General features: G+C 43.7%; 2 protein-coding genes across 4 annotated transcripts; one reads left to right on the top strand and one right to left on the bottom strand.

The window, feature by feature from the left end:
• Positions 1–97: 97 nt before the first annotated feature.
• On the top strand, positions 98–10,800 carry TRUB2 (TruB pseudouridine synthase family member 2). The gene is made up of 8 exons (XM_065419029.1): positions 98–220; positions 2,228–2,359; positions 2,955–3,029; positions 3,703–3,764; positions 5,236–5,317; positions 6,042–6,114; positions 7,381–7,517; positions 9,399–10,800. Exons 1-8 carry the CDS (start codon positions 106–108, stop codon positions 9,734–9,736), a joined length of 1,014 nt encoding a protein of 337 aa, XP_065275101.1. The 5' UTR covers positions 98–105; the 3' UTR covers positions 9,737–10,800.
• On the bottom strand, positions 9,475–18,095 carry SWI5 (SWI5 homologous recombination repair protein). Of its 3 annotated transcripts, none has more exons than XM_065419034.1 (5): positions 17,430–17,858; positions 17,298–17,346; positions 15,675–15,796; positions 14,929–15,023; positions 9,475–9,553 (listed from the first exon to the last, which is right to left on the bottom strand). In XM_065419034.1, exons 1-5 carry the CDS (start codon positions 17,621–17,623, stop codon positions 9,516–9,518), a joined length of 498 nt encoding a protein of 165 aa, XP_065275106.1. In that variant the 5' UTR covers positions 17,624–17,858; the 3' UTR covers positions 9,475–9,515. The 3 variants fall into 3 exon arrangements, with proteins under 3 accessions (XP_065275106.1, XP_065275107.1, XP_065275105.1); XM_065419035.1 differs by lacking the exons at positions 9,475–9,553; positions 17,430–17,858 and adding exons at positions 13,636–14,341; positions 17,929–18,095; XM_065419033.1 differs by lacking the exon at positions 9,475–9,553 and adding an exon at positions 13,636–14,341 and having other exon boundaries at positions 17,430–17,829.
• Between the last annotated feature and the right edge of the window lie 3,439 nt (positions 18,096–21,534).

The raw sequence follows: 21,534 nt of genomic DNA, 5'->3' as shown, positions 1-21,534 counted from the left end.
CGCTTTCATCGACGCACCCAGTTGGCGGAAGCGCATGGCGGCGCCCACTGGGGGAGCGGTGTAGTTGATGAACCCATACGGTGGCGATTTCCTTCCGCCATAGCCATGGCTGCCGGGAGAGCGGCTAGGACCAGGCTAAACGGGCTCTTCGCTGTGTACAAACCCCCCGGGGTGGCTTCGATCAGGGTGCGGGACACCGTGGAGACCCTGCTCCTGAAAGGTGAGGCTAGGTCCTTTTGTCCACGCCCTGGAGTCCCTTCTCCCCACACCCCCGGGAGGGAGGGATTTCCCCCCATGTGGAGTGGGGGGTTGAGGTAGGAGACTTCCAATCTGCCCCTCAGAAGATTTAGGGCGGTGGTTCTCACCCAGGGGTACGCAGAGGTCTTCCGGGGGGACATCAACTCATCCAGAGATTTGCCTAGTTTTACCACAAGCTACATAAAAAGCACTAGCGAAGTCAGCACAAACTACATTTCATACAGACAGTGACGTGTTTATATTGCTCAGTATACTATACACTGAACTATAAGTGCAATATTTATATTCCAATTGATTTATTTTATAATCATATGGTAAAAATGAAAAAGCAAAAAGCAACAGAGAGTCCTGTGGCACCTTTAAGACTAACAGATATATTGGAGCATAAGCTTTCGTGGGTGAATTCCCACTTCGTCAGATGCATGTAGCATTCACCCACGAAAGCTTATGCTCCAATACATCTGTTAGTCTTAAAGGTGCCACAGGACTCTCTGTTGCTTTTTACAGATCCAGACTAACACGGCTACCCCTCTGAAAATGAAAAAGCAAGCCATTTTTCAATAATAGTGTGGCTGTGACACTTTTGTATTTTTATGTCTGATTTTGAAACTTGGGGTTATGTAAGACAAATCAGACTCCTGAAAGGGGTACAGTAGTCTGGAAAGGTTAAGAGCCGCTGATTTAGGGGATTCCGAGAAGGCCAAGTTCCCCCACTGTTTTCCTTCATCTCCAAACTCCCTTCCCACCAATGTGCTGAAACCGCAAGTCAGAGCCGTTGGCACTTGGAGAAGCATGTTGGGTCAACAAAGGAGCCAAATGGGAGAGTGCAGAGTTCCTACCGTTATCTGGTGCAGCGTCCCTAGCAGTATTACTAGTTGCAGGATGGATGTGCACATGGAGAGGGACTACCTCTGTCAATTGACAATGCCCTCCTCTCTACACCTTTAGGCAACTTGACCTGGTGTTAATGGTTCAGGCCATGGTTAGCTTGTGCTAGTGCATATAATCCTGGCCTTTCTAAAAGCCTGAGAGAACCCTTCAGACCCACTTATGTTGGTTTGCTGCCAGGAACACTTGTAATGACCAATGTTCAGAAGCCCTGGACCAAGCCTTGCATGAGTTCATTTGACAACTGAGTCCTCATCATAGAGAGGATAAAGCAAAGGGCACGTCTCACAATTTGGTAAAATGACTACGACTAGTCACTGTATGACACACATGCAGGCTGAGACAAGCGTTGTTGGAGAAAAAAAAATCAGGCTTGAGATAGCCATTGTAGAGGCCATTCTCCATCTCAGACCTAGCAGCTGTTAGGGTGGCAAAGACTTAAGACTTTTTTTTTTAAATGAGGAATCCCTCTTCCTTGCTGAAGATGATATACCCATGTCTACTCATCAAGGAGGTATCGGCATTGCAGTCACCAGGAGGACTTAGATTCCTTTCAAACACAAAAGAGATGGTCTCTTGTCCCACTCGCCTCCCTTCAGGGACTGTGAAGATGCTGCTCCCTAAAATGGAACTCATACATGGCTTTGAAGGACTCTAACCATGAGCCAAAGACACTTGAGCCTTGTCTGCACACACAAGTGGTGCCACTTTAATTATATGGTAATACTCGTTCCCCCTATGGGAAGGGCAATAAATTGTACTGGTATAAAGCACCTTTATCCTGGTACAATTGCATCCACACAAGATGTTGTAATGGTAACTATTTCTGTGTAAAAAAAAAAAAAAAAAAAAAAAATCACATCCCTAACCAAAATAGTTATACTGTTACTGAATCTGTGTGTGTAGACCAGGCTTTGAAGAGAAACTATGTATGTTTATCACTCCCTTCACTGTATTTTCTTTTCAGACTGTGTCCCATTGTTTTCCAGGAAGATCATCGGGGCGGGTCTTAACTGGGCTTATTTGCAGGATAATACACTTTAAAAATAGCAGCAGAGGTTTTCTGTACCATTTCCTGTAGAACTGAACTCTCTGGAACAGCCAGCTGTGCAGCAGCAAGTACGCTTCCTGCCCACCACTGTAGAAGGAAGTGCTGGGAAAGAGCTGACCCTCACTGTTACCTGGTTGCCTGTCCTGGCTGCCCACCCACTAGGTAAGAGGCTGGAGAAGAATCTTGATTTCTGTGGAAAAGCTGGTGTATACCATTACTATCATTTCTAGATTTGACTTGCCCAGTGGGAAAACACAGCCAGAATAAAAGAGGAATAAGAAGTGTTAATTCCCTTAGATTGCAGCTGCTAACGATTATCAGGTAGCTGGTAATCACTGCATTCAAAGGGGATAAACACAGTGCAACCTGCTTGTAGTGGAGAGAAGAGTGAGAATCCATTGGAGAGATTGAGGACTTTCATTCCATTTTAGGCAGTGATTTATTAGAAATGGCTTCACTATGTGGACGGTAAATCATAAGATTTTTAATACCTTGGAATCAGCAAGATTAAATTGCATTGGGACCACGTATATTGCCTGTTACCATCATACTGTTGTTAAGAACATAAGAACGGCCATACTGGGTCAGACCAAAGGTCCATCAAGCCCAGTATCCTGTCCTCTGACAGTGGCCAATGGCAGGTGCCCCAAAGGGAATGAACAGAATGATCAGAAAAGCTTGGTATATTTCGTTCTTTATAGTGAAATTAAATTTTGTGTATGCCACAAACCATACACTATATTTCTTTCCCTTGTAGTTAGAGGACCAGAATTCACTCACTTGAAAATCGGAGCAGGTCACCGTCTGGATACAAAGTCATCTGGAGTGTTTGGTATGTTTTGTTTTGAAAGAGAAGAATATAGCTTCATCGTGAAATTACCAGGTATAGGATAGAGGGGGTTTTAATAGACAATAGGCTCACAAAACACTGTGCTGGCTACTAGCAGCATCTGAGAATTTTGTAGGTCACAGGCAAAGGTAGAAATGGTAAGTTACAGTAGAAACACACAAATCAGATATGATTGTTCTGAGAGGGTCCTGAATCATAAGCCAGGGAGACAAGAATAACTAATTATTCTCAGAGAGGCAATGTGGTCCAGTGGAAGGAACTGAATTGGGAGACTTATATTCTCTTCTTGGCTCTGCCGTGTGTGAACCTGACTGCTCAAGTGTCTCTGTTTCCCTATCTGTAAAATGGGGATAATGATACTGCCCTTTTGTAGGGTGCTTTGGGATCTACAGATGAAAAGCACAAGCTAACACTAGCACATAGCTCTTATTAGTTGTGGCTTTAGTGGCAGTCAGAGGTTTGGGTGGGTGGTGGCAACTCTCAGCAACAAAGAGAGAGGCAGAAACAGTTAGACTATAAATTCTGGGTACAAGATATTGCTTTTTCTGTGTCTGAACGGTGCCAGGGGAGAGTGTGGTGCTATATAAAAATGCTTATGCCAAAATAACTTTTTATGTGACCGATTAATGGCCTCCTGTTGTTTTTTGTATTTCAGTGCTTGGAGTGGGCCATGGGAACAAGCTGCTCACTGATATGTACAATGCCCATCTTACTAGGGTATGCACTGGCACTGAACCTGTTTGGGGACTTCTGTGTGTAACACCCATTCTCACTAGAAATCAAGGCCAGGTTAGAAATTGCATCAAGAAAGAAGAGGCAAATGTGACCTACTCTTACTAAATCATATGAGAAGTAATAACACATACAACTGTGAATAGGCACAAATCACTGAGATTAAGCAATATTAAGTATTCTTTTGGGAGTGGAGGGAAACAATATAAATGACCAGGGAATTGGTAATGGGATGTGGAGCTTTTTACCTGTAGGTCATCAGTCTGAATCTTGCCTGGTCATGACCAAGTAAAAGTCATTGCTATCTGGAGGCTTCTGTAAAACAAACTGGGTCTCAGTCTATTTCTAGTGGGGAGGGAGGTATCCACACTACACAAATCACATTTGCCCTGTTTGTTGGCAGTCCTGGCAGAGAAGCCAAAGGTAAAATGGGCTCTGGAAAATAACCCTCCCCCCACTTCCTGCTAGAGGTAATTCCTCCAGCTCAGAACTGAGACACATTGACTCTTGGGATTTCCTCCCTAAATTTTCCACAAAGAGGCACCAACTGGCTGCCACTGTATCCTAACCTTATTCAGTGCAGGTCCAGATGACATGAAAAGGCACTGGCATTTTTAACCATCTATACTACTGCTCCCACCATTGCTACTACTGCTGAAGCTGAACTGCTGATAGCAATGATGGCATGCTGGACAGTAACCCTAGGCAGACAGATACAGTAATATGTTTAGATGTATGTGTACATACTGTGGTGAGTGAGATATGCATGTGTGTACAAGTTGAAGCATGTTCTTTATATCCTGGTGTGTGTGGGGTGCACTCTTCCTCATTTCCATGTGTGTGTTTATCCAGCTGTTGCACCATGTTATAGGCCTAGATTGAGAGATGTCTAGGGCAGGGAGTGTTGTACTCATTTGTACGGTGTTTAGCACAATGGGGCTCTGATCCCTGATTGGAGCCTCTAGGCACCACAGCCGTATAAGTAATATTAATGATGATCTTTATCGACATTGCAATAAAATCATTATTCTAGTGGCTTGAGCCTGCAGATCATGAACAAATGGGAATTATAAAAGTGTGTTCATATGAGACCATGTGAGCTTTAAGAAAGCTGTAACCATTCCAAATCAGAAACTGGTTCAAGAGCCTATGAAGGGCCTGGGGAGGTTGTGCTGCTGTCACAAGGCATAATGCCTGCTTCCATATTATTGAGGCAGCTGCCAGCAGGAGTGGCTGTCATGCTACATTTGAGTGTCAAACAAATCACCAGTGCTTCCCAAAGCCATTATCCGCTCATATAAGATAAGAGGCACCACTCACTGTGCAGAGACTGCAGCTTTCCTTTAGAGAAACCTTTCCTGTCCTGTGATGCCCTGTAGTTGCTGCATAGCAGGATATTGCTTCTCTGCTGTTTGCAAACTGTTTCCTCCATAAATTGCACTTTTCCCTTTTGAAGGCTTATACTGTTCGTGGACTGTTTGGCAAAGCCACAGATGACTTCTCAGACACAGGCAGGCTAATAGAGAAGACCACATTTGGTAAGAGTAATGGTCGATGTGTAAACAAAGATTTCTAATTAGAAAGTAAAGTGTTACGCCTGTCCAGATTGAGCAACATTTAGCGCATCTTTAAGAGCTCTCTAATCTTGGTTTATGAGGATTCTCCCATGCAGTCTCACCACAGTAAACATCAACAAAGAGTTCTGTGGCACCTTATAGATTAACAGACGTATTGGAACATGAGCTTTCATGGGTGAATGCCCACTTCATCAGACACGTTACCCTGCCTGTAGTATGCTAAATACAGCCACAATATATAGCTCGCTGATATAAAGTCCTGATCATACCTATTGCCAAAGTTAGGTGTACACCATCTCCTTGTACCTCAGGAGACATATTATCCTCACCCACAAGAGAGTGATCAGAAACTTTCATAAAGGTCCTGATGTTAAACAAAGTCTTGAAATATCTCATGAGATGAATTGTGGCCTCCATCATGAAACCAATGCAAGCTCTATTCCCTTTGCCCCAGGGACTGCTTCGCTCTATGTACTGGCATGGTATATATGTAGACTGAGTCAGTTTCCTGTGCTGCTGTATTCTGTTACACTAAAGCCATCTTTCAAGGGCTTCCCACAAGCCCATTTAGATATGACAGCTTGGCCAGGAGATGGCAACATCTTGATTTCAGACTAAGACTCTGCAGGTGCTGGGTGTATCAAGGAAGATTTATGTTCCTCTTTTGCCTTCTCAACATTTACAGATCATATCACAGGGGATAAGCTGGAGCGGATTCTTGCTGTCATTCAGGGAACCAATCATAAAGCTCTGCTGATGTATGTATCCAATCAGAAATCCTGAATGACCTGACCTGACTTCCATGCTGCTATTTGCTGATCATTGGAACCAATGAGATTAGTCTGTTGCTTGCTGTAATGAATTATAAAGGTTTGAGCCTCAGAGAGGAAAATCAGCCACTTTGTCTGTGGGAGTCAAGCTCTAATGAGGCTACCTTTGGCTTCTGAACTCCCATGTTACTTTAGAGTAGCAGCCGTGTTAGTCTGTATCCGCAAAAATAACAGGAGTACTTGTGGCACCTTAGAGACTAACAAATTTGTTAGTCTCTAAGGTGCCACAAGTACTCCTGTTATTCATGTTACTTTAGGGCCTATACATGACACCTTGGTAAAATGAAAGTTCTTCTGCTGAGTATGATAGGGTGTCTTCCCTCCCAGTTGTAGTACCTTATTGACAGTACCTATGTTTATAGCATTTATAGGACAATGAGTGCATCAGACACAGTTATAGGATTAAAAACTGTGTCAGGGGAGGTTAACTTAGAAACTACAGAGACTGAACAAATCTTTAGTTTGAAGTGTGAATGTTGCATCTGTTTTATAACAAAACAGAGGGTCTTTGAACATGTGCTCCCAGTGCGACATGCTGGCCAATGGGGCTAATGTGATCCCTGGATGCATAAACAGGGGACTCTCAAGTAGGAGTAGAGAGGTTATTTTACTGCTGTATTTGGCAGTGGTGTGACTGCTACTGGAATACTGTGTCCAATTCTGGTGTCCACATTTCAAGAAGGATGTTGAAAAATTGGAGTGGGTTCAGAGAAGAGCCATGAGAATGATTAAAGGATTAGAAAAGTTGCATTATAGTGATAAACTCAAGGAGCTCAATCTATTTAGCTTAACAAAGAGAATGTTAAGGAGTAATTTGATTACAGTGTATAAGTACGTACGTGGGGAACAAATATTTTAATAAGGGGCTCTTCAATCTAGCAGAGAAAAGTATAACACTGGCTGGAAGTTGAAGCTAGACAAATTGAGACTGTAAATAAGGTACCTTTTTAATAGTGTAATTAACTATTGGAACAATTTACCAAGTGTCATGGTGGGTTCTCCATCACTGACTATTGTTAAATCAAGATTAGATGTTTTTCTAAAAGATATGCTTTAGGAGTTATTTTGGGGAAGTTCTATGACCTATTTTATGCAGGAGGTCAGACTAGATTGTCATGACAGTCCCTTCTGCCTCAGAATCCATGAATTCATTGGGATGGAAGTGCAAATTCACTGCTCTGTTCCTTTCTCCAGGTACTCTAACATTGACCTGAAAACTCAAGAGGCCTATGAGCTGGCTGTTGAAGGTTTAATTCGCCCGATGGAAAAAACCCCTCCATTAATCACAGCAATTCGATGCCTCCAATTTGCACCTCCAGAATTCCAGCTAGGTATGATCTAACTAGAGCTAGAGTTTGGGAGTATGTTGGGAGTATGTATGAAGATAGTGGCAAAAAGTTGCTGCTATCTAGCTGTTCTTCTGTGGTCTGTGTGAAATGAGTTTGTGAGCTCAAATCAGTTCCTAGTGGACAGGTGTCTGTTACAAAACCACCGCAGCTGGTACAAATTGGTAACTGTGACAGTCTCAGCAAACACCCCAATGATTACATTTGCCATAGAGATTGAAGGACCATCCCAGTGCTGGATGGACCCTCTAGATTAGGACTGAGCAGCGTGGGGAAGTTTGTGCAATTTCTGCCTGGTAGGAACATAACTGTTATACTGGATCAGACTGATAGTCCACCTAGTCTAGTATTCTGTCTCTGATAGTGCTTCAAAGGACAGTTAAATTCCCTAGCAGATAGCTATGGAATAATTTGCCCAAAGGGCACAATTCTTCCTGTGCAATGTCTTCCAAATTTTTGAAAGCTGAGAAAACAAACCAATCTCACCCCCTTTATTCTTGTCGTGTGTTGTTCAAGGCCTACTCTTAATCCCATTTTAGGGGATACGGAAGATGTATACATTGACTAGTCATTTGATGCAGCCACCCTCCCCACTTAAGGAAGCAATAAGTTAGTCGTCAGTTTATGCCAGGGGTAGGCAACCTATGGCACGTGTGCCGAAGGGGGCACGTGAGCTGATTTTCAGTGGCACTCACACTGCCTGCGTCCTGGCCACCGGTCCAGGGGGCTCTGCATTTTAATTTAATTTTAAATGAAGCTTCTTAAACATTTTAAAAACCTTATTTACTTTACATACTTTAGTTCTATATTATAGAAAGAGACCTTCTCAAAACGTTAATGTATTCCTGGCACGCGAAACCTTAAATTAGAGTGAATAAATGAAGACTCGGCACACCACTTCTGAAAGGTTGCCGACCCCTGGTTTATGCCCTGAAACTTGAGATTTTATATCCCCATTAAACTTTTTTTTGTCCTAGATAATGTAACTGAACATAAAATCCTTTTTCAAATCCTACTGAACTTCTGGCCTCAGCGATCTCTTGCGGGCAAGAGTTCCACAGGTGATCTGTGAATAAAGGATTCCAGTTTCCATGGCTGTTAATTTGTCACCTCTGTGATTTAAATTCAGGATTGAAAGACAACAACTCCTGCATTCTAATCCTAGCACTAATATGGACTTCTGTGGTATGGTGAAAGTCATATGCCCTTGCTGCCTCATTTCCCCACAGCTAATGTGAGGATGATAATTTTCTTACCTGTCTCACAGGAATATTGCAAGGATTATTTCCGTACACCTTGATTCTGCAATTGACTTTATGCAGGCAGATCCTTGTGCCCACGTAGAGCCCCACTAAAGTTATTAGAGCTCAACACAAGCCCAGGGGTCCATGCACATAGCCATTTACAGGATTGGGGCTTTAGTTTGAAGACAAAGCATCTATTAAACATTGTTAAAAGTATTTAATCTGTACAGATATTAAGAATTTGGGATCCTAAACAGTCTGTTTATAAAAGCTTTGTGGTTCACCTTTAGTAGCCTTCCTGGTCCTCATGAATTATTCGGACAAACTCAAATACAGCTATACTGACCTTTGCCTAGCCCAAATATTTAACTCTTATTATATGACCTTGTATTTGAAATTTGTTTTTATAAAACTGACTTTTTTGAAGTCTTGGGACATTGTGCAAGACCTCTGTATAATCATGATTATACTGTCAGGTACTTAAAAAAACAGCATCTTTCCTGTTGAACTAACTCTTCTTTTTGTACTTTAATCCCAGTAACTGGTGTTTGAATTTATAGGCACGGTGTCTTGTTGCATATATGCGCTGGCCCTTCTAATGCAGTCTTTCTGCCTCCTCCAGAAATCCAGTGTTTGCATGAGACCCAGCAGTACCTCCGAAAAATAGTTCACGAGATTGGCTTGGAGCTGAAATCAACTGCTGTGTGCACCCAGGTGCGGCGGATACGGGATGGCTTTTTCACACTAGACGATGCTCTCCTGCGAACGCATTGGAACCTGCAGAATATCCGGAATTCAATTAAAGACTCTAAGTTCAAAGTGAAAGTGGGGCTTCAGAGAAGCTTGAGCCACCAAGCTAGGAGTGGTAAAAGACATACCGATATGGATCAGGTTGCAGAGAGCGAACTGCACAGTACAGAGGGAACATCTGCAAGCGATCTGACTCATAAAATGAGATAACCACATGCTGACTGAAAGGTGGAGAGTAATAGGAAGGGAAAATGGTGGTTGCAATCCACAACTAGCCGTTCCTTGGGGTGGTCCTTGATTTTGTAAGGGTTACTTGTGTTTTCATTCAGGCAAGGCATTTCTCCATTGACAGGCAGAATAATTTTTGTAAGTATTGCACAACACTGCAGCAAAACTGTTGATATCTGAGATGAGTGTACATTTCCTTGCAAAGCCAAAACTGCTACTGACTTCAGTGGGAACATCAGGTTGGGGAGGGATGTAAGAGGGCCCTTAAATTAGTTTAGAGATGGGAATACAACCAATGTGTTGCAGGCTTTACTTTTATTCTCTTTATGTGCCTTGTGACAGAGTATGACCTAAGTGGTTCTTTTCCCAATTTCATAATTTTTTTTATTATGACACTTTCTATAGATCAGCCCCATTTTCAAATACATTAAAGGGGTAAAGATTAATTGTTCAAACCAAGAAAGGGTTCTGCCTAGGGGAAACTACAATGTAAGCAACTAAGACTAAAGTGGCGAAGTAATACTATTTCTCATGCAGGGTAACTAATATCCGGAGTAGATTAGTCAGAGAGCCAGCTGAAGCGGGAGGAGGGAGAGGTAGGCTTATTATAGAGGACTGGAGTAGGATGTAAAAACAAGAAGTTGGAATGGGGTGAATTAAAATCCAAGGTAATACATTTTATGGGGAAAGATGCTGTTATTTGATACTCAAATTTAAGTCAACAGGGCCAAAAGCCCCTGCATTTTGTTTGCATGCATCTATAGTCCTCCATCATGTATTTTTTCCTGCCCTTCAGCAAAATTGTATGTTACCTTTAAAGAGAAACAGCAAGGGAGTACAGCTTTAGAATTCACTGAGATTCCATTAGTGCTCATTTCAAGCTACAAATTATTATTTTACATAAACCATGACAGGTACATTAGCAATCAGCTAATGTATTTCTAAAATGTGTAGGGCTCAAAGTGTGATGCTAAGATGTACTAAAGGATTGCAATCTAAGATTTTGATGGAGTGCCAATCATTAATATCTAGATTATGCTTTGCAGTGAGAACTCTCATCACATGTGGGGGCTCAAAATTAGGGGTAACATCCCTCATTTTAGAATCTAAAAATATTTTAAATATAAAACGGATGGTGCATTGGTTATTACTATAGTGATAGTTAGACATATCTTGCAGACACGTGTATTTTATTGGCTGATCTTGCTAGGCCTTACACTCAACTGGCGGGCGTTTTTCTTTGGATATACTGTGATATCTTTAGAACACTACATCTGACCAATTGCAAAATTTCCGGGAATGTTCTAGGCATCAATTGGCAGAACCCTATTGATTTTGGGGAAAAATTAGAAAATCGGAAGGAAAAATGAGAGACAGACTGAGACACCTGCCATCCATCATGACACCTTGAATGACTTATCTCCCAGATAGAAGAGATATAACGGAGCGGGAAAAGGAGTCACAATGGGGAACCCGGGCATGGGGGGGGGGGGGCATGAGAGGGGTTGCAGAGAATCCCTGAAATAGTAGGGGATGGGAGGGCAGCACACAGAGTGCTTGTGGGAGAGAATGGAGAGATGGAAGGAGCCTCTAATACGTGTAATGAGCTCAGCCTGTAGATGCAACAAAGTATGCAACCCCCCCCACCACTACAGAATTTCTACTATCAAGAGAGATTCTACCTCTTCCAGACTTGTACAAAGAGGCACATGGAGGCACGGTTTCTCCTTTGAAAATGTACCTGGACAGCTGTTAAAAGGTGAGCAGTAACTCTGCGATATCAGCAATTGCAATCATGGCAGGGGAGGAAGGATTTATGGACTTGTTTACACAGGGCGCTCAGGCCTGCTCTACACTAGAAAATTAAGTAGGTTTAACTACAGCAGTCAGCATGTGAAAAATCCACACCCCTGAGTGGCATTGTTAAATTGACTTAAGTCCCCACATAGACAGCACTAGATTGATAGAAGAATTCTGTTGGCCTAGCTACCGCTTCTCAGGGAGGTGGATTACCTACACCGAGGGGAGAATCCTTCCTGTCAGTGTAGGTAATGTCTACAGTGAAGCACTACAGTGGTGCAGTGGTGCTGCTGTAGCATTTTAAGTGTAGACAAGCCCTCAGAACATTAATCCAAATTAACTAAAAGTGTGGATTTAATTCTGAATATTTTCCACACAGTTTAATGCAGTTTAACTAATCCACTTTACATTCACACCTTTTAGTTAGTTTGAATTAGTTTTCCTGGCTTTCTCTGTATATACAATAGTGACTGTCTCATCTCTTTACAAAACCCCCACAAAAAAACCCTCTATCACTTGAACTTAATTCATGGATTTTTTTCAGCCGCCTCCAAGTTCCTCTGCACAATGATGTAAAGCAGTGGTTCCCAAACTTGTTCCACCGCTTGTGCAGGGAAAGCCCCTGGCGGACCGGGCCAGTTTGTTTACCTGTCGCGTCTGCAGGTTTGGCCGATCGCGGCTCCCAGTGGCCACAATTCGCTGCTCCAGGCCAATGGGCGCTGCAGGAAGCAGCGTGGGCCGAGGGACGTTCTGGCCGCCGCTTCCAGCAGCTCCCATTGGCCTGGAGCAGCGAACCACAGCCACTGGGAGCCGCGATCAGCCGAACCTGCGGACGTGGCAGGTAAACAAACTGGCCCGGCCGGCCAGGGGCTTTCCCTGCACAAGCGGGGGAACAAGTTTGGAAACCACTGATGTAAAGTGAAGATAAGCAGTAATGGAGCACTCCTGCCACCTTGTGGCTAAAGATTGTACTCCCACCTACAGTGCATTGGAGTGTGTTAACTCTTTAAAGACAGACCTTGCGTCTTATGTGCGCTAGTTTTCTTTTGGTATAGAACACTCATAGAAGCAGCTGTATTCAACTATACAAGCCTCTGTACCAACTCTTGTGCAGCAGTGGCACACCCCACACAGACAGTTGTCTACCCAGGGAGAAATTTCTAGAAAGTTTCACTAATGTGGAGTTAAGGTTGTGGGTGCACAACAGTGCCCTATTATAATGAATACAAGTTTCAATCCCTAAAATGCTACTGGGGAAAGCCAGGAACTGCATGGGAACCATTACCTTAATTCTACAGCCATAACCCTCCTCCCTTTAGGATGTCAGCACTTTATCTATAATTTGGGGAGTGAGGTATGTTTTGTCTTCTGTGACCTATGTTGAATACAGGAAAATTGTTTGAGGAAGCCCTTCATTATATTACTGATCTCTTTAATTGAGACTGCATCTGGAAACAAGGAGGGAGAGGTAACTATGTGTCCAGTCTGATATGCAGCCATCAGCAATGGTGCCTCACTGACCCTATTGAGGGTCTTTGGGAAATGCCTGAAGAGGTGTTCTGATCTGGAGTTACAGTGGCACACAGAAAATAGTAGTCTAAGGAGAGTACAGTTCTGTTTTTCTTAGCATCTCTATAGACCGGGGTGGCCAAACTGTGGCTCAGCCGCATGCGGCTCTTTTACAGTTAAAGTGAGGCTTGCAGGGTACCCTCCCCCCCATTCTCCACCTACCGCACTGGGGAGGGGAGAGCTCAGGGCTTCTGTCCTGTGGCAGGGTGGTGGGGCTGGTGGATTCTGCCCTGCACGGGGGGAGTGTCTCGGGGCTCCAGCCCTGCAGGAGGTGCCCACTGGGGCTCAGAGCTTCAGCAGGTGCGGGGCTGAAGCCCCAAGCCCCAGCAGGTGTACTCCCCGGGCTGAAGCCCTGAGCCCTGGCAGGCATGCCCGGCTCTCAAACTTCTGAAGATTATTGTATGCGGCTCGCAGGGTCATTAAGTTTGGCCACCCCTGCTATAGGCTATCAGAGTGAATTGCTAGGGAACATAAGAGTTAATCATTTATTCAGACTGGACAATTCAGCAGCACAAGTTAATGCTTTTCCATTTATTTACTATTATACATATGCAACAACCAGCTTCCAGAACTCAATTCAGTGGGGCACTAACATTGAGCACCCACAGCTTTTTCAGCACGAGGCATATAAACACCTTGCTCTTAGCAGAATTCCTTTCCCACTTCTGAGGTTTTTAACAAACACACACAGCTCTGCATATTCTATCTCCACTGCTGCTTCCTCCATCCATTTACTGATACCTAACAATTGCTTCCCCATGTAAGACTTCCTTAAAGAAGCCCATAGACCATCAACATGTCAAAGAACCCCAATCACATGTGCAACAGTGAAGGGGTTAACTATTAATTCTGAATTATAACCTTTTTTTTTTTTTTTAAATAATGAACAGTAAGAGGAGCCTAACACTTCAACTGAAACTCCTCTCATTGCCAAAGAGCAGAATGCCACTTTTCCTGAAACAGGGAACATGGGATGGATTCAATAGCTTTTCCATTCTAGAAGTTAGTCTTTGAAATGAAGCGGTCAAGTAACACTTCCTTGAAAGTCTCTGCATTTTTACTGTCCTTCTAAGTTCTCAAGGTGTACGGTACCAACACGCAGTACCCCAGTAATGGTGATCTCTGCAGGAGATTGTAGTCTTCAGTTTCAATGCTAGTCAGTAAGTTCCAGATCAAATTTGGGGTACAGCTCCTTTGTGGTGACCCCTCTAATCGTTGCTAGAAAGGAATCAATACCACAGCTTCCATTACAGATAGAGAAGCAGATTAGTGAGCAAGAGTTTTGGCTAGCTGCATGGTTTCTACGACTTGAGTTTAGGCAGTAGAAAAGACTTGACTCTCCCCAAGCCTAGTTGTCCTAAAGCTTTCCATTAGCTAAAGGATGAGTCCAAATGTCTCTTACCTTATACACCCTCCCCACTCCACTCCTAACTGCAGGATTTTTTTCTAAGTCTTGTGCAGTGCAGAATACATAACGCTCTCAGGATTATCTATCAATTAGAGGCGGCTCATCTTTGATAATCCACAGAAAAACACTAGCAGTCATCAAGTGACAATTTCACATCCCATTCAGAGGATCAGGAAGAGACACTGAATAGCCCTCTGTGGTTCTGCCATTCTGTTGAGAAAATCCCGATGGGCTCATGACAGATGTATCTGTGCTTGAATATGGGATTTTAACTACAGAATCCTAAAACTGAAGAATTATTAAGATAAGCCCTAGGACCGTAGCTTTCCCTCTTCTGTAATGAAACACATGGAAACATTTACTGAGAAAAGTTGCATGTTAGCCCTGCCTTTCTTACCCAGCTTGCCCAGCAGCATCTGTCCAGTGTCTTTAATATCATTGTACTCATGGAGCAAAGAGATGTGTTTCTCCAATTCCTCCAGGCTGTAACCTCTGTAACAGCAAACCCAGAAAGGTCACAATGACACAGAGAAAGTACTGCTACTTTACCACATTTGTTTAGCAGAGACAAGATACTTGTGAGAGATAGCAGAACCTGCCAAAACCACACAACTTGCCAACAGGACTCTGAAGGTAAGAGCTCAGTCTTTAAAAAACATTGGCAGGAAGGATGAATGGGGGAGCACAGTCTCCATTCCGAGGGCTGTTCCAGATCAATCCTCCCCACAACAAAATAAAGCTAAAAGTAGTTCTCAGAGTTAGGTATAAACAAGAAGAAGTAATCTTGTGCCCTTTAGCAGCACCACAATGCGGAACAGCACTGCCTACTGAATCACAATTATTACTCCCTGCAACCTCCAGGTTTTCCTTAAATCCAAGTACTGATTAAATCCAGCCTTGCTTTGCAAAAAACAAAGAGACAAGGTACTTGGTTCAGTTTTGTAGCTGAAGTGCCCTGTAATTCAAACAATGCTGAAATTAACACTATTCCTAGCTAAACGGATTTTGGTCATAGTGCAATATCAGCACCACCAACAGGAGGTGGCAGTTTCCAACTCTGTTACTTGGGGTTTGTTTCGTTTTGAAAAACAAACAAAAAACCCCCAAGCCTCATGCTGAACATCAAGCTATCCAAGAACATACTCAGCCAACAACTGTGAAATTTCCTGATCCAGAGCAAGATCCTTCTGTTTCAGTTCTTCAACTTCATGCTGTAGGGCTTCCTTATTGACTCCATCTGATTGACAGGACCGTGGAGACTGGATCTGTAGAGCAGAGAGTGCTTTTAACATTCCACTAACTCAGCACTGTGTGTGATGCCACTGTCCCAGAGGGAACTGATCAGAAGAGATATTAAGTATTTGTTAGTTTATTCCTGAAGTATCACTTAGGTGAAAAGGGAAAATGAGACTTCACAGTGAAAATCCAAGTGAGTAAACTAACATCATGCTATTTAATGCCAATCAGTGCCATGTAGTTTGTGAGTTCTTCAAAGCAGAAGATGTATCTTACTCTGTAAAGCTTTTAAAAATAAACTCTCAGGAAGCCAGTATCTAGCCCCAGAACTGTATGTATATGTCAGAGCACTAAGGTAACTAGCCATATTTTTCCCCAGGGAAAATATCTATTGCTGAACCACCAAAAATATTAGGATCAACTGCTGTTTCAGCCAAAAGAGAAAAGATTAAATAAGCCATGAAGACTAAGCTATCCTTATCACTTGAAGCCATCTCTCCAGGATAGATGTGAACCCATTTACTCTGGGATACATCTCCAGAAATCCTAGCACTAAATGTGATGTTGCAGTGCCAATGTGGACTTGGCTACATGGGTGTGGGTCAGGTGCAGCTCTGCAGCCTGGATACTTGCAGGTGGACCTGGTATACACAGGTTCGCAAGCATGGGAGCCTAGATAGGGGTATGCTCTACGTCAGTGGTTCTTAACATTTCCAGACAACTGTACCCTTTCAGGAGTCAGATTTATCTTGCGTATCCCCAAGTTTCACCTCACTTAAAAACTACTTGCTTACAAAATCAGACAAAAAATACAAAAGTGTCACAACACACTATTACTGAAAAACTGCTTACTTTCTCATTTTGTCTGTATGAAATTTTAGTTTGTACTGACTTTGCTAGTGCTTTTTATGTAGCCTGTTGTAAAACTAGGCAAATATTGAGATGAGATGATGTACCTCCTGGAAGACCTCTGTGTACCCCCAGGGGTACACGTACCCCCAGTTGAGATCCACTGCTCTACAGTATAGACATGCCCCTAAACATAATAGTTAGCAGGGATCTTGCTCGCTGCTACCTTTGCTGTGCCTGCTCTGTGAATACACAACTTCAATACTGATGGCTGAACATGACAGAGTGACACTCACACTGAAGTTGTATGGCAGTAACAAATGATGTGAAGTTTAGTTTCTCTCTGTGTATCAGGAGGGATAGAAGCATTGAAGATGAAGGATATCACTGCCCTGTATCTACACATTAACTGGCAGAACATCTAAATTCTACTCTGTTCATCACCATAGTATCTAGCATGAAAGAAAGCTGATCCATGTAACCAACTGCCTTAGCTGCTGTTATTCTCTAGAAGAGAGAGACAGTGAAAGAGCAGGCAAGGGTACCCAACTGCGACATTGCCATGGATAAGAAGGGTAGCAATCCACAACATCCCCTTGCTGTAGTCCAGGGCAGCACTGACTTTGGAGGTAAAACCATTCTCTTCCCAGAGGGGGAGGAGAGATGTATAGAGACACTTACTGGAGATTTGAAACCTGCATTGCAATTTCTCAGGATTCCAGTTGGTGTCCTGGATTAAGACAAAAAGAAATTACCATTTTAAAAGGCAAGAGCATAGCCTGACAGAATGAGACAGCCCTAGCCTGCATGCACCTTTCAGTGGGGAGGAGGAGTGGCAACACAAGAATATCCACAGCAGGGTAGCAGCGAAGATCCAATATCTCGGATGTCTTCAAGCTGTGATGTGCCCTGGGCTTAGCGATTGGGGGCATCCCATCCTCATCAAGAGGCTCCCTGAGGCTTAGGAAAGTCAGTCCCAGTCCCTTGGGAAACGAGGAGAGTAGCATGTCATCCCTCTAAGGATCCTTGGCAGCTGCATTTCAGGACAGGAAGCGCTCAACCCCAGATGGCTGGGGAAAGTGTGGCTCCCCTCGCTCTGCAGGCTGGTGAGAGCACCTTCAGGGGCTGGAAAAGGAAAGTCCCATCTCTGTAAAGAGTTCCATATGAGATGGTCAGGAGGGAAGTCACAGACCCTTAAGAGCTGGTGGGAGGGAGGGTCCCATGCCACCTGAAGAACAGCACCCTAAGAGCTAAGAAGGGGGATACATCCCTTGAAGACAGGCCTAGGGAGTTATATTGAACTTGCTCCTACCTCCTCAGGAAAGGCCTAGGTGACGGCCCGCTCCTCCCTCGGAGCCCTGGGCTCTGCTCCCACTCCCCGCAGAGTGGGGGTCCCTGCTCGTGGTTATCCAGCGCTGCCTGCGGGCCAGAGGGCCTGGAATCAACATAGGCCTCGTTACCACTTTGCATGCTGGGAATTGTAGTCTCAATGCAGGGAGTTTCCTTCCGTCCCACACTGCATGTTGGGATTTGTAGTCTCTGAGGACTTCACAAGTGCTCTATCTGCTGGGATTTGTAGTCTATGGAGGTTTAAACACTACATTGCATGCTGGGATTTGTAGTTTCTGAAGGCCTTAGCCCGGCCCTTGAAGACAGACTATCAAAATATTTTCTTCTATTATTTGTGAAAAATTTGTCACTGCACCACAACTTTATTTATTCTTTTTTATCTTTGATAAATGTATTTGCTTGTTAAATAGTTGTTAGAGCTGAAGACTGGGACTAGTGGGGAAGGTGGGTTCTATTCCCAGCTCTATCACTAACTTGCTGTATGACCTTGGACAAGTCACTTTCCCTGACTGAGCTTTAGTTTCTTAGACCTAACATTAGTTATGTGACTGTAGCAACTTGAGTAATAATTGTTTATTATTTGTTAAGTGCAGAAATTGTGGTCAGTGGCACACAATATAAAGAATAAGAGTTAAGGTTTCAACAGCGCAACGTTCAAGAACAATCTGCTACAACACTCAGAATCCTACCTGCTGCTATTACAAATCACTTTTGAAGTCTAAACATGAGGAAGAATATACTCAGGGTTATGTAGGAGGGACTTGTTATAGCGCTCAGTACACACTGCTCACTTCACAGTACATTTAGAGAGCACTTCTTCATCCTTTGACATACTACTGGGAGAGATAGCCCGGCAGCAACTATTTCCATTAATCCTCCAAAATCATATGATCCATAAGGAGTAAACACTGTCAGCGTCCATTAAATTGCTGTCTTCCTTTTTGTGTTGATAGTGCTGGCATAGCCATGAAAATAGACAATGGGGAATCACATGGTAGTAGTACAGCTGCATGTTTATCACGCATTTTTCACTACACTTGAAGCCTTTGTGTCAAGCTTTTATCCTTACTCTTAGGGTCTTTGAATATTTTATGTTACTAATACTTAACACTTACGTAGCACTCACCACCTTCTTCAAAATGCTTTATAAACAAACTAATCAGTCTTCACAACACACAAGTGAAACAGGATAAATAGAGGCCAATGCACCATTTGCCAGGTTTCTCAGCTAATTTGGAAAAAAAATCTAGAAATCCATCTGTGCTGTCATTCCTATTCCATGATTAATTTCTCAAGGCTTAGAAAATCTCCTCAGTGTCTGAGTTCTTAGTTCTTAAGAAAATTAATTTTCTAATAACTCATTTTAACAATATATTCCTATATAATGACTTTTCCAGAAGGATATCAAAGTACTTTACAAACAATTGATATATGAACTACACACACTGAACATTTTACCCGCCACTGAAATGCAGCCATTTATGGGGTGAAATGCAACAGCTGTTTAATAGCACATAACAACACTCCCCAACAGTTAAGAATACAAAGAATATATTTTTCCATTTAAAACGGCAGGTGGAGTTTTAGGTGGGGGAAGAATATAATCAGAATTAACCAAATAATTATAAGAATATGGCCTGGACACCTATGTTAACACCCCAACTCTTACAAAAAGTGCCATAGGAGTTCTAAAGTTTACAAGTAGCCAGAACCTCGATTTTAAATTTAAGCCAAAAGACAGTATCTCTTTAAGCACAACATCCCTTAAGTCTTTGGGGGAACTGTCTCAGTACTGGATCAGAGGGAAAAGAGTGCCATCATTACCACTTCCTACACCAGCAGTTCTCAACCAGGGGTCTGGGGCCACCTAGGGGGCCATGGGCAGGTTTCAGGGGGTCCACCAACCAGGGCCAGCATTAGATTCACTGGGGCCCAGGGTGGAAAGCTGAAATCCCACTGCATGGGGCTGAAGCTGAAGCCTGAGCAATGTAGCTTCATGGGGGCCCCAGGCAATTGCCCTGCTTGCTACCCCCTAATACCAGCCCTGGCTTTTACATGCAGAAAACCAGTTATTGTGGCACAGGTGGGCCATGGAGTTTTTATAGCATGTTGTGGGAGGGCCTCAGAAAGAAAAAGATGGAGAACCCCGTCCTACACCACACACACCATGCCTGACTTGCTTCAGTACTGACTTAGAAGAAAAGGCAACACCTGCAAAAATAACAGCACCACTTCTTGAGTTAAAAATGGGTCACATTTCGCAGCACTTGAAAACCTGAACCACATCCAACTGGTCAGCTGTTTCACCTACATTCCTCTCCTTACTGGTGCTTTACAGTCATGTGTCCCTATGGGAGGCTTAATGAAGCATGCCGAGGGTAAGGTAAAAAGACTCTTTGTATTTCCTCTTTTGGGAAAGAATGCATGCAGGGTAGAAAGAGATTTCTGTCTATATCTCCCCTATCTGAACAGCTCCATTGAGTATATGGTGGTTGTGTTCATATCCCATATCAGCTATAGGCAAATATTGGAGGCAATATACTAGACTCAATGGTCTGACTCAGTGTACCAAATGCTGCCATATGCTCCCTTTAAAGAAAATGAGCCAAAGTGGGCTGGTGCATGAATTTTAATTTCATGTAGAGGACCAGAAAAAAGCAACACCCTTCATGTGTCATGAGCTCCAGAGGTAGGACAGTGATGAGCACAGTATTAAAACCTAGACAGATTTGATAGGACTGGATAAACACGAGAGTACTGCAGAATAGTGCTGGGAGGATATTTGCACCATTTGTATATTACACTAGCAGTCTCTGCCCATACTGGCATTAACACAGTGCCAATTGACACAGTAATTAGCTCTGCTGGATGCAAATTTAAGCCACACAGTGGCATGATCACCTGCACCCCTTTGGGAATGCATTTATGTGTTGAGCGAGATGTTTTATGGGCTTTCTAGAGGGACCAGCGATAACCACTGCAAACTTCTCTAGTGTAAACGAGGTCCTGAAGAGCAAAATAAAATGAAATCATGGGGGCTTACCGAAAACAGCCTGGGATGCTTGGCTAGGTTTCTAATCAAAGGTTCAAGGAAAGAGTGGGTGGCTGGTATCTGGAGAGCAGTCTGTGCATGGAGGAGATAACGCACCACTATCCTCTCGCCCATTTGTAATCCCAGAAAACTAGTTAGCAGGAGTTAAGGCTGAGACCCCACACTGGGAACATGTGGGAAGAAACCCCTGCCCTTCGGCCCACACGGGCCCCAAAGCTCCAGTCACACGTGCATATCAGCGACCATGCTGGCAATTCTGGAGGGAATAATAGGGGTGACATGGGGGTGAGGGTGGGTGCCAGTGGTGCAGGGTAGCATCATGGGGGGGAAAGTGGGGCGGGGGGGGAACACCAGGGAAGGGGGATGTAGCAATGCCGGAGGGGCAGTGAGGGGATAGTGGTGGGGCAGGAGTGTGTGTGGGGAGGCTGGGTGCTAGGGCAGGGGACAGCACCCATGGGGGAGGAAGGGGAGAAGTGGTGGGGCAGGTACTGGAAAGGATGCTGAGGCAGTGTAGCT

Source organism: Emys orbicularis, chromosome 18 (genome assembly GCF_028017835.1).
Source record: "Emys orbicularis isolate rEmyOrb1 chromosome 18, rEmyOrb1.hap1, whole genome shotgun sequence".
Taxonomy (NCBI): Eukaryota; Metazoa; Chordata; order Testudines; family Emydidae; genus Emys; species Emys orbicularis.
The sequence above is the reverse complement of the archived record's forward strand: the minus strand, read 5'-3'. Positions and strand labels throughout refer to the sequence as shown.

Excerpts from the sequence above, each read along its gene's own strand:
- SWI5 (XM_065419033.1), bottom strand. The coding sequence starts at position 17,623 with ATGCTACTCTCCTCGTTTCCCAAGGGACTGGGACTGACTTTCCTAAGC. Across the intron at positions 15,797-17,297 it reads ATGCAGGTTTCAAATCTCCA|ATCCAGTCTCCACGGTCCTG; the intron begins GTAAGTGTCTCT and ends TCTGCTCTACAG. Across the intron at positions 14,342-14,928 it reads GATGCTGCTGGGCAAGCTGG|CAACGATTAGAGGGGTCACC; the intron begins GTAAGAAAGGCA and ends ATTCCTTTCTAG.
- TRUB2 (XM_065419029.1), top strand. The coding sequence starts at position 106 with ATGGCTGCCGGGAGAGCGGCTAGGACCAGGCTAAACGGGCTCTTCGCT. Across the intron at positions 3,765-5,235 it reads ACAATGCCCATCTTACTAGG|GCTTATACTGTTCGTGGACT; the intron begins GTATGCACTGGC and ends TCCCTTTTGAAG. Across the intron at positions 7,518-9,398 it reads ACCTCCAGAATTCCAGCTAG|AAATCCAGTGTTTGCATGAG; the intron begins GTATGATCTAAC and ends TGCCTCCTCCAG.